The sequence below is a fragment of the Dromiciops gliroides genome, chromosome 4, assembly GCF_019393635.1.
Source record: "Dromiciops gliroides isolate mDroGli1 chromosome 4, mDroGli1.pri, whole genome shotgun sequence".
NCBI classification, from domain to species: domain Eukaryota; kingdom Metazoa; phylum Chordata; class Mammalia; order Microbiotheria; family Microbiotheriidae; genus Dromiciops; species Dromiciops gliroides.
In genome coordinates this window covers 462,159,367-462,170,722 of record NC_057864.1, presented here as the reverse complement: position 1 = coordinate 462,170,722, position 11,356 = coordinate 462,159,367, and the positions used below count along the sequence as shown (strand labels likewise).

The window sequence follows — 11,356 nt, the reverse complement described above, 5'->3', positions numbered from 1 at the left end:
AGAGAGAAGAGAGAGATGTTGAAGCAGTTCCTTAAATGAGTGCAAATGGTGTAAGGTACAGAAAAGTCTTTAATGTGGCAAATACTCTGACCCTCCCCCCTTCCCACCATTCTTCAAGAGAGGAGCTGTCCAGCCAGGGCCTGGAATTGCTAAACTCCTTGCAGAGAGGCTGAAACTCAAGTCACTCCAGTCCTGGGAACTTCCAATTGGAGCCTCCCCAGAATCTCAATAAAAACAGTTAAAATATAGGAGCTGTGGCTGTATCTTTGGAGAAACTGAAGGAGGTGTTGTCACCAAATACCCTCATTCAGCTATCACACGGACACCCATAAACACACACACACAGACACACACACAGACAGAGGTGTGCTTTGTAAACATACCACATTGCAGGAGCATCCATGCACACTCTATGACACACACATGTTGTGTGAACACATTCAAATGTACACACAAAGGCTACCTCTTCACCATCCCCAGGCCTGTCCACACACCGAGGCTGAAAGGCTTGGGAGCATGTGTTCATAGAGGATCTCTCCAAGCAGACCCCCTCCCTCCCCAGGGAGGTTAAGGGGAGACAAAGCTTGTGTTGGATTGGCCGTTGACTCCGCAGGTGGCATTGCTGTTGATCTGGGCCCAGGTAGGGAAATGGTCCAGTTGAAAGATGGGGTAGCCCCAGGTGTTGATGGCCAGCGTGATGATCACTATGCCAATGATATTGAGAAGAAATCCTGCTTTGGCCTGGAAGAGGGGAGAGAGATGGCAGGGTTCAATGAGTGGCTCAGGAGGATTCCCATTCCTATTGAAATCATAGGCAGCAATGGATAGAATGGATGGAGACTCATCTTCCTGAGTTCAAATCTAGCCTCAGATAGCTGTGGGGCCCCAGGCAAGTCACTTAACCCTGTTTGTCCCAGTTCCTCATCTATAAAATGAGCCAGAGAAGGAAATGGCAAACCACTCCAGTATCTTTGCCCAGAGAACCCCAAATGGAACCACAAAGAGCCGTACCTGACTGAACAGCAACAGATAGAGCCCTGGGCTGGGAATCAGGAAGATCTGAGTTCAAGTTCCACCTCAAATACTCACGAGCTTATTAGCTATGTGAACTGAGGCAAGTTGCTAAATGCCTTAGTTTCCTCAACAATAAAATGGGAATAAGAATAACACCTACCTACCAGGGTTGTTGTGAAGATCAAATGAAATGATCTTTATATGATACTTAGCACAGTGTCTGGCTAAAGAAGGCACATTCCTTCCTTCCTTCTTTCTTTAGAAACCACCCCCTGCTCCATTTTGCAGATGCAGAAATTGAGGCACAGAGACATTAAATGAGAAGGATGGGCTCAGGGTAGAAGGTATGTACTTTGTAGAAGCCTTTCCTAAAGGATCTCATCCCATTCCATCCCATCTCACCTCATCTTTTCTCATCCCATCCCATCCTATCCCACAGATTTATTAAATGTCTAAGTGTCTCTCATAAACAAGGCACTGTGCCAGGTGCTAGGGGAGTCAAGGCAGCCTCCCCTCAAAGAACTTACATTCTGCTGGGCTAAGGGAAGGGAGGGAAGAACAGAAAAGCAAACCTTTCAGTATCATAGCTCCAAAGCCAGAAGGAACCACAGAAGCCATCTAGCCCCATCCTCTCATTTTACAGATGAAGAAACTAAGCCTGAGGGAAGTGAAATCTAGTGACCACCAAGGTCACACAGAGAGTGTCAGAGTTGGGATTTGACCCCAGTTCAGCCCTCTTTGGGCTGTCCCGAGCTGTGATTTTTGGAAAGGGAAGGAAAGTGGATTCCCTTCCTCTCCCTTGCTAACTGAACTGCCCTTGGTAACTGCCTTCCCTTGTATCTTAATTCATGTCTTCTATCAATCAATCAATCAACAAGGGTTTGTTAAGTGTATGTATGAATCAGGCACCCTGCTAAAGCAGGACAAACAAAGAAAGGCAAAAATAGCTCCCCCCGCTCAATAGTTTCCATTTTTAATAGGGGAGATAATATGTACATGAATAGATAGACAAGAAGTAAAAGTGGAAGGTACCTAAGGGGAGGGGTTGTGGGGAGAGTGGGAGAGAAAGGTCTTTCTTGTATCCACTTTGTGGTCCACACTAGGACTCTTTCCCTCACTACTAACTCTACCTGGTTCCCATGGAGTAGGATGAGAGAAGAGATAGAATACAAGTATGTGGGGAGGGGTGTGTGTATGTGGGGAGAGGGCAGCTTTTCTCACCCTGGTTTCTTCTTCACTACTTACCATGTCACACACTTTGAGATTTCCAAATGAGAAGACGATGGCATTAGCTGGGGTGGCCACAGGCAGCATAAAGGCCAGAGAGGATGTGATGGTACAGGGGAGCATGACATAGAGTGGATTGAGGCAGATGGCCTGGGACTAGCAGGGAAGACAAAGGGGAGGAGAGGTCAGAACAATGAGGAAATGAAGAACTTGGAAGTCTTGGCTTCATGCAAGTAAGGTGGGCAGGAAGGGGCAAGAGCCCTTGCCACAGCACCTGCTCACATCCCATTATTTCACAGATCAGTGAGGACACTGATGGAGAGTCCTTGAAACTGACAGAACAAGGTGGGGCTGGGGCCAGCCTTGGACCCCCTCTTCTCTGCCCGGGTGGGCAGAGCCCCAGTAGTCGGGAGTGCTTGGGAGGGCTCTAGGGCTTGTTCCCTACTTCAGAAGGTGTTTTGTGGGCTAAGAGGGGCCCTTCACCTCCCTGGGCCTTAGATCTCCTCCAGAAGATGACTAGCTGACCTGCCCTTCAGGTGTGGAGAGGGGAGGGGCCCATAAAACTGATCTCAAAGGGACCACAGGGATTCCATCAAAGAGCTGTGGGAACGCACCCTAAAAGGGCTGGGGCCCAGGGACGCCCCTGGTGAGAAATCTTACCTGGTCACTTTGGGGGTGACCAAGACTCATATTGGGAGGGGAATGACAGAACAACCAACTAGATTCTCACCTGGTGATGTCAGCCAGGACAGGGAATAGGGGTGGGAGGGTAGGGGGTGGAGGTGAGTCAGGGGCCAAAGAGCCAGGCATCCAGAGGTCACCAGGGCCTGGCAGCCCACGAAGGCTGGGAATTCTCTACTTTCACAAATTTCAGATGCAGCAGGGTCCCCTCAGTTTAGAAACTGACAGGTCTGGGTCAGCTCTGGGTGACGGGACATGAGGGAAGAGGAGCTTTTAAAAGACAGGATAGGAAGAGAAATGGGGGTAAAGGGTGTCTTACCATGGAAGCGACGATGGGCAGAAAGAGGGTATTGGTGGCCACATTGCTGGTACATTCAGTGAAGGTAGCCACAAGGACACTAAGGATGAAGGCGATGGCTGGAGCAGGGATGCTCTGTAGTGGTGTTAGCTTTTCCCCCAGCCACTGGGACAGGCCTGATGTCTGTAGGGAGTAAGGAATGGGAAGAAACATAGCACTGACTTGAGGAACAGAGGGGAATGTGGTTACCTCATTCAGGAGCCCTGGGGTGGGCTAAGATGCTTCAGTGTCTTGACAAAATTGCTTTGTCTGAGTTTTGGCATAACAAATCCTCATTTCCCTTTCCTTACCCCCCACCCCCCAAAGAAAAAGCAAGGAAAGTAGGAAATGGGAAGATTGCTTGAATTTTGGCAGGTCATGGGTCAAGGTCCAGTGGCTTGAGCAAAAAGAGGGGACAGACCTGGATTCCAGGCCCTCTTCTCCCTCCCTGGCCCTCCCTTGACCCAGGCACAATTGGGGCAGGGAGAAGACCAGAATTTTATTGGAAGTAGGATCCCCTGGGCTTCATGTTTCCTGGTGCTGGAAAGACTTCTTAAGACAATCGGAAACCTTTTTTTTTTTTTTTTTGATGGGGCAATGAGGGTTAAGTGACTTGCTCAGGGTCACACAGCTAGGAAGTGTCAAGTGTCTGAGGTCGGATTTGAACTCAGGTTCTCCTGACTCCAGGGCCCGTGCTCTATCCACTGTGCCACTTAACTGCCCCCAATAAGAAACCTTCTAATGCAAAAACAAAATGATGGTGGGTAAGGGGGGGGGGAAGAGATGGGGAAAAGATAATCCTTTAAAGCAGGGATCATCTGGTTGTCCCTATCCGTAGTCCCTGTTGTCATCATTCCTGTGCTAGTAGCACCTCCTTCCCTGCCCTCAGCCCTTCCCAGCTTCCCTTTGTCTTTGGGCACAGGGAGTGTGCATGGATGAAGCATTAGGGGCTGAGCTGGGGGGAAGGGGGAGTGCTCTATGAGCTGGCCTCTTCAGCAGGAAGGGATAGGGCAGGGAGACCTTCTCTATCGATCCTTGCCATGTCCCCCCATCCCCCCACCCCCGTCCCCCGTCCCAGTCATCTCCCTGCCACCCAGAACTCAGAGAAAAGAATTGCTGGGACCATTGACAGCTGGATGCATGTCCTGAGGTCAGGTCACTAGGAAATGCCAGCCTTCTCTCCAACCGTACAGCAAGGAGGGGGTCTGAGGTCCCTCCTGCATTAAATTCCTGGGCATGTGCTCTCCCAGGAAGTCCCCTTTGTCCCAATTTGTGATGGGAGAGATGGAGCTCTAGGCTCAGGGGGAAGCTGAGTCAGGTAGCCTCCCTTCTTCACAGCTGGCGCAGGCAGTCACTCCCAGGGGCTATGGGAGACAGTGGGATCAGATCCCAGGGCCACAGAGGACTCGGGAAATCTGGGTTTCCAGAAGCTGTGCTGAGTGTGATTTTGTTGCCCTCTTGCGGCTGTAGCAGGCAATGAAGCTGCTCCAATTTCGGAGCTGGGGCAAACATTGGATTGGATAGGGAGAGAGGGATGGTATGATACACTTTAGCGTTACTGGATCTAGCTGGTCATAAAGTTCCTGAACCTGACCTCCTGGCTCCAAAGAACAAATGCATGCTTTCTTTTCCTGGGGGCAGACGGGTGGGTGCAGTGGATGGAGTACGAAATGTGGAGTCAGGAAGAACTGAGTTCAAATTCTGTCTTGGACACTTACTATTCAGGTGACCCTGGGGCAAGTCACTTCATCTTTATGTGCCTCAGTTTCCCCATCTGTAAAATGATGATAATAATAGCACCTACTTCATAGGGTTGTTGTGAGGATCAAATGAAATAATATGCAAAAGTGCTTTGCAAGCCTCAAAGGGTATATAAATGGTGTTGCTGTTAGGTCGTGTCTGACTCTTCACCCCCTGTGGCGTTTTCTCCACAAAGATCCTGGAGTGGTTTGCTATTTCCTTCTCCAGCTCATTTGACAGATGAGGAAACTGAGGCAAGCAGGGTAAAGTGACTTGTTCAGGGGCAGGCAGTATGCAGTATCTGAAGTCAGATTTGAACTCAGCTCCACTGCTCCACCTAGCTGCTCTAATACAAATGGGAAATTCACTGGAAATTCCCTACCCTGATGAAATCACAAATGTGGACTTGAAATATACACACATATATGTATAATATAATCACTTATATAATTCACATATGCATATGTAATATATTATATATATATATATATATATATATAACATATATGATATATATCATGGTAGTCTCTTAGACTATAATCAAATTACTTCTTTCCATCTGCCCCCAAAACTTCTAACTTCTGAACAGAAGTTAATTCCTCCCCTGTGTCATGTGAGCTCCCCCACTCAGTTCATTCCTTATCCCCCCCAGCTTCTTTCTTTTTTCTTCCTGGGAGCAGAAAGAGAGTTGATGGGGGTGGGGCAGGAGTGGGGTGGTGTTTACCTCACTGCCCCTGGCCAGAGCAAAGCCTCCACCCAGCAGGAAGACGATATTCCAGGGCATTTTCTTATTCACGATATTCCAGGTCAGGAGTGCAGGTGGGGCCTTCAACTTCCCCTCGGTGCCTGGTCCCCAAAGAGAGGAAACAGGTCACTGAGAGAGCCCCTGGATGACATGTTCCCTTCTCTGTTCTACTCACTCTGGAACCCCTGCCCAGGTATTGGGAAGAACACCAGAACTTCATTCCTTCCATTGTAGTGTAGTGGAAAAAGGGACACTGAGCTGGGACCTAGAACACTTGGGTTCTACTGCCCACCCATCAACAACCAACTGTATGTGACCCTCACTTTGCTCCTCTATAAAATGAGGACTATGTAAAAGTGAGAGGCAGGGAGGGGGGATGCAGATCAAATGGCTCTGAGGTCTTTTCCTTCTCCAGGGTTTGCTGATTTCTATCCCCACCTCTCCTTCCCCACCATCCCTCCTTCCATGACCAAATACTTACCCTGCTGCTGGGAGCCAGGGAGCTCTGAGGGTATGATAAACAGGAGGATGCCGATGAAGAAGGCCACGGTGCCGTCTGAGACCATGCTGCAAGGGGTAGTGGGGGCAGAGGAGAGGCAATGAGCGCAAGGGCTTGGGGAAGGGTATCAGAGGAGTTGGCTTCTTTCCTCAGCCCTGGCCTTTCCATCCAACCATCCTTCAAGGCTCAGGCCAAGTTTCACGTGCATCCATAATGTTTGCACAGCTTTCAGTGGCCTTCTCCAAATTCCTCCAGCAATTACTGTGTATAGTCCTCTTGTACCTCCTTATCTCTACAGCTAGACTGTAAGCTCCTTGAGAGGAGGTACCATGCCTAGTACAACCCTAATATAGAGTAATGTGGTGTATTAAGGGTTAGATCAGGAGCCAGAAGGTTCAAATTTGAATCCTCCATTTACCAGCTGGGTGGCCATGAGTGAGTCACTTAACCTCCCTCTGAGCCTCAGTTTCTTCATCTATAAAAGGGGGATGACAATGCTTGCCTTACCTAGCTTGGGAAGGTGTTGGGAGGCCAAGTGCTTTGTAAAACAAATAACTTTAGACATGTGAGATCCTGATTCTCCATCAGGTTTGTGGCTGATAATCAACTGATTCAGTCTAAGCCTCACCCCCTCCAGGAGCCTTCCAGTTTGAGCCCCACCACAGGTGCTCCTGTGAAGCTGGGGCTTTAGCTGGCAGGATATTACTTCTCACCTACCAATTTGTCATTTTCCATGTGCCCATCAGGATCCCTGATGCTGAGCCTGTCTCTTCCTTTAGAATCCCTCCCTAGTATGCTGTAGCAGCTTGTTGCCACTGTTGGTATCTGTCAGTCAACAAATGTTTATTACATATCTATTATGTACAGATGTGGTGCTAAGTACTGGGCATACAAAGAATGGCAAAAATGTAGTGCCCCCCTCAAGAAGCTCAGTCTGATGGGCAAATATGCACATATATAAAGAGTAAATGGAAGGGAAGGCATTAGCAATGGCTGGGGGGATAGAGGGAACACTGAGAAAGTCCTCCTACGGAAGGTGGGATCTGACTGGACTGAAGAATTTACCTGAACTGAACCAGAGGGAATTAGATAGAAAGTATTTTCCCTTCTTTGAACTGGCCACCTCAATAGCCTGTGACTCAACCTACCTTTCCAGCATTATTTCACATTCCTCTCCTTCACATACTGTATATTCCAACCAAACTGACTTCCTTGCTTTCCCCAGAACTGGGTATTTCATCTACTTCTGTATTTTTCTTTTAAATAGGCTGTCCCCTGAACCTAGAATCAGCTCCCTGGTATTTACTCATTTATCTTTTGTACCCTCTCCCAGGAGAATGTAAGCTCCTAGAAGTCAGGGACTTTTCTTAGCTTTGTATCCCTGGTGTCTGGCACATAGTAGGCTTTTTTTCCCTGGGCAATGGGGGTTAAGTGACTTGCCCAGGGTCACACAGCTAGTAAGTCAAGTGTCTGAGGCCGGATTTGAACTCCGGTACTCCTGAATCCAAGGCCGGTTCTTTATCCACTGCGCCACCTAGCCGCCCACATAGTAGGCTTTTAATAAATGTTTATTGAATCAAAACAAATCGAACCCCTCTGCTTCTGCCTCCTCTAATCCATCCCTTCCCCATTCCCTCATTCCAGGCCCCTCTACCCTCAACTCCAATTCCATCTCTCCCCTCCCATCCCATAAAATGTAGGGTTTCTTAGACCTTTTTTTGTTGAAGACCCCTTGGGAAGTCTGGGGAAGCCTAGGAAACCCTTTTTATGTTTTAAAGTACATAAAATACAATGGAAACAATTACATGGAAATACAGTTATGAAAATATTAAGGAAAAACCAAGTATTAAGTACCAATATTAAAGTATTTTAAAAACAAGGATGAAGGGGCAGCTAGGTGGTGCAATGGATTAAAGAACCAGTCTTGGATTCAGGAGGACCTGAGTTCAAATCTGACCTTTGACACTTACTAGCTGTGTGACCCTGGGCAAGTCACTTAATCTTCATTGCCCTGCCCAAAACAAACAAACAAATAAAGAACAAAAACAAAAACAAAACCCAACAACAACAAACAAACAAAAAAACCCAAGGATGAAGAAAACAACCAAATGTTAAGGAAAAAAGAATTTGCAGATCCCAGATTAAGAGCCCCTCAACTGGATGATAAAGGATCTGCATCCTCTGATCTGCATCCCGTGATCTCCTCATCCTGTTCTGTCTCTGTCTCTCACTGTCTCTCTCCGTCTCCGTCTCTGTCTCTCTCAAGGCTTTCTAGAGCCATCTTTGTCTCCATGACCACCATTTCTGGGAAGTTCTTCCCCATGTCTAACATCCCTCCTTCTTTCCCTCCAGTGGATGCCCACTGTGCCTTGGTTTGGTGGGATCTGTCCATTCTTGGCTCTCATTCTGCCATCTTCCTTGGGGCCATTCATCCTCCCCTTTCCTCACTCCTAAGCATCAGTGCATGTGGTCTCCCTTGGAGCCTTACCTTTCCCCCTTTTCGTTAGGAAAGGCCACATTGCCCCAACCGGGGAAGAAGCCAGGCTCTCTCGTGAACCACAGGACTACTAGGAGAACAAACAGGACGGTGACGAGTTTCTCAGCAACAGTCATGGGGCCCAACTTCTTCTGTTCAGTCTGGATGACTCGGTATGCTGCTTTCTCCTTTTCTCCAGCCTGCCCTCTGCAGCCGAAGTTCTTCCGCAAGCTATAGGCAAAGGGACACATTCACAGTCACACATCCTCAATCAGAACCACTCCAAGAGCAGGCATGGACTTATCTTGTTAATGTTCCCATTTTATAGATTGGCAAACTGAAGCCAAGGAAGGTAAATGACTCTCCAAGGTCACACAGCAAACCGTTGGCTTGTTTTCTAATAATTTATTCTTCTTAAAGAGGAAGCAACAGTTTTTTTGTGCCCTGGATGTCCTGGCCAGACAGTCTGGTGAAGCCTATGGCCTCCTTCTCAAATGAATAATAAAATGCATAAGATTATGAAAGAAGCCAATTATACTGGTTATCAAATTATGTAGTTTTACTAGGATTACAAAAGAAACCATTCATACACTTATCAGAATCTATTTCAAGGACCTAGGTGAGGAACTATTATTGTCTAGGAGAAAGGTCCTAGATTCAAAGATGGGTAGTTCTATAACACCTGCAACAACTACTTTGTTATACAGAGGTGGAAACTGAAGCCCTTGAGGAAGGGAAATGACTTATTCAATGTCATACAGCTAGCAAGTAGCAGGGTGAGGATTTGAATTCAAGTCCTCTCACTTCAGATTGAATATTTGTTTTACTAGGACTACAATGCCAAGTGAACCAAGAATAGAAGGTGGGACTTGGGGAGGTTACAAAGGAAAGAGAAAGAAGGAAGGCCTTTAGATGAATAGACTCATTTGTGGGGACTTTCAAAGTCCTTCCTTTTCTTTTCTTTTTTTTTTGAGGTCATGGGATTAACTTTGTGTCATCACATTCTTTCTATTATTCTTTCATCCTTTCTCTCCGCTCCTCAAATTCATAAGATCTTAGAACTATAGTTAGAACTAGAAGGAAATCTTAGAGATTATCCACCAACCCCTTTAGGGGCAGGTAGGTGGTACCATAGTGCATAGCATTCAGGGCCTGGAGTCAGGAGGACCCGAGTTCAATTGTGACCTCAGATGCTTACTAGCTGTGTGACCCTGGGCAAGTCACTTACCCTGTTTGCCTCAGTTTCCTCATCTGTCAAATGAGCTGGAGAAGGAAATGGCAAGGGGCTGGACTCTGCAGGGAGGGAGCCAAGAGCCTGTTTTAAACACTACAGGGCTATTTTATTATGTATCATATTTATAAAAATATTTATTATAAAATAAGCAGGCCTACCATACTTGGAATGTAAAATGGACAGCCCAGGTGGGAGCATCTTAAAATTCACTGGAGGATGTTTAGGGATAGAGCATGATGCTTTTGTCTGGGGTCATGAGGCAGCTGGGGCTTCCAACTCTGAGAGGTTTATAAGGGGCCAAGTTAGGGCAGGGGAACCATAGCTATAACAATAAAGTTAGAAGTTATAAATCATGCATTCTGGGACTGGGTTCTTTTCTACTATAGTGATATTTAATACAATAATACATCATGTATTGTTTCTATTTTATAATTTATTTTATATTGTATATTTATTCTATATTAAGATTTTTTTTCCAGGGCAGTGAGGGTTAAGTGACTTGCCCAGGGTCACACAGCTAGTAAGTGTCAAGTGTGTGAGGTTGGATTTGAACTCAGGTCCTCCTGAATCCAAGGCTGGTGCTCTATCCACTGCACCACCTAGCTGCCCCCCAAGAGACCTGTTTCAATCGGGACTCTATGGAAAATGGAGGATGTGTGGGTCAAGAAGGTCTAATCAGTATCTGTAGGTACAGCCTCTGACTCTAGAGGAATTCTGCTAACCCCTAGGCCTCAACTTATACTCAAGATTGGTCCATTTGTAAGAGGTCTCATCTCCCTTTGTTTAGTGCCACATAAAGCCCCACAACCCCTAAGTTCTGGGAACCACCTGGTAGTTAAAAATTATATCATATACTTACATATGTATGTATTTACATTATATATATATAATATAAATAATGATCCTGTCTTCTGGAATCATTGATGTGTACAACCTTTTTACCCCAGACCAAACCGATGGGGATCCAGCAGATGGCAGCCAGGGGCAACAAAGATGCACATCTAGATTTGTGCATCCTCCTTGCAAGTGTCAATGTGGTTTGTATATTATTCAATAAGTCCTATTCGACTGTGGGCAAGACTGTCTTTTGCCTCTTTGTGTACCCCTAGTGTTTAACATGGTGCCTGGCACATGGTAAGGTGCTTAAAAATGCTTATTGATTGACCGACCAATCTGGCCAACTTAGTGTGAGACCTAGGCATTGTTTGGCAGCATAGTGGAGGTGGGGATTTGGAACTGGTTTTGAATTTCAGCTTAGCTGCTAGTGACCTGCTAAGTCATTCTAACCCACCCTGGGCCTCAGTTTTCTCACCTATAAAGTGGGGGGAGGGATTGAACTGAGTGATCTTGATGGTCCCTTCCAGGCTCTAAATCCTGTGATCTTATGTTGGTTCATACCCCAA

General features: G+C 46.7%; 1 protein-coding gene across 1 annotated transcript in view; it reads right to left on the bottom strand.

The window, feature by feature from the left end:
* Nucleotides 1-250: 250 nt before the first annotated feature.
* The window catches only part of LOC122725325 (solute carrier family 13 member 2-like), a 29,104-nt gene continuing 17,998 nt past the window's right edge, over nucleotides 251-11,356 (bottom strand). Inside the window, exons 7-12 of the mRNA XM_043962380.1 lie at nucleotides 8,732-8,950; nucleotides 6,215-6,311; nucleotides 5,724-5,837; nucleotides 3,242-3,403; nucleotides 2,260-2,397; nucleotides 251-741 (exon numbers count right to left, since the gene is read on the bottom strand). Of these exons, the coding sequence (XP_043818315.1) occupies nucleotides 568-741; nucleotides 2,260-2,397; nucleotides 3,242-3,403; nucleotides 5,724-5,837; nucleotides 6,215-6,311; nucleotides 8,732-8,950 (904 nt within the window). The 3' untranslated portion in view covers nucleotides 251-567. The remainder of the gene's footprint in view (nucleotides 742-2,259; nucleotides 2,398-3,241; nucleotides 3,404-5,723; nucleotides 5,838-6,214; nucleotides 6,312-8,731; nucleotides 8,951-11,356) is intronic.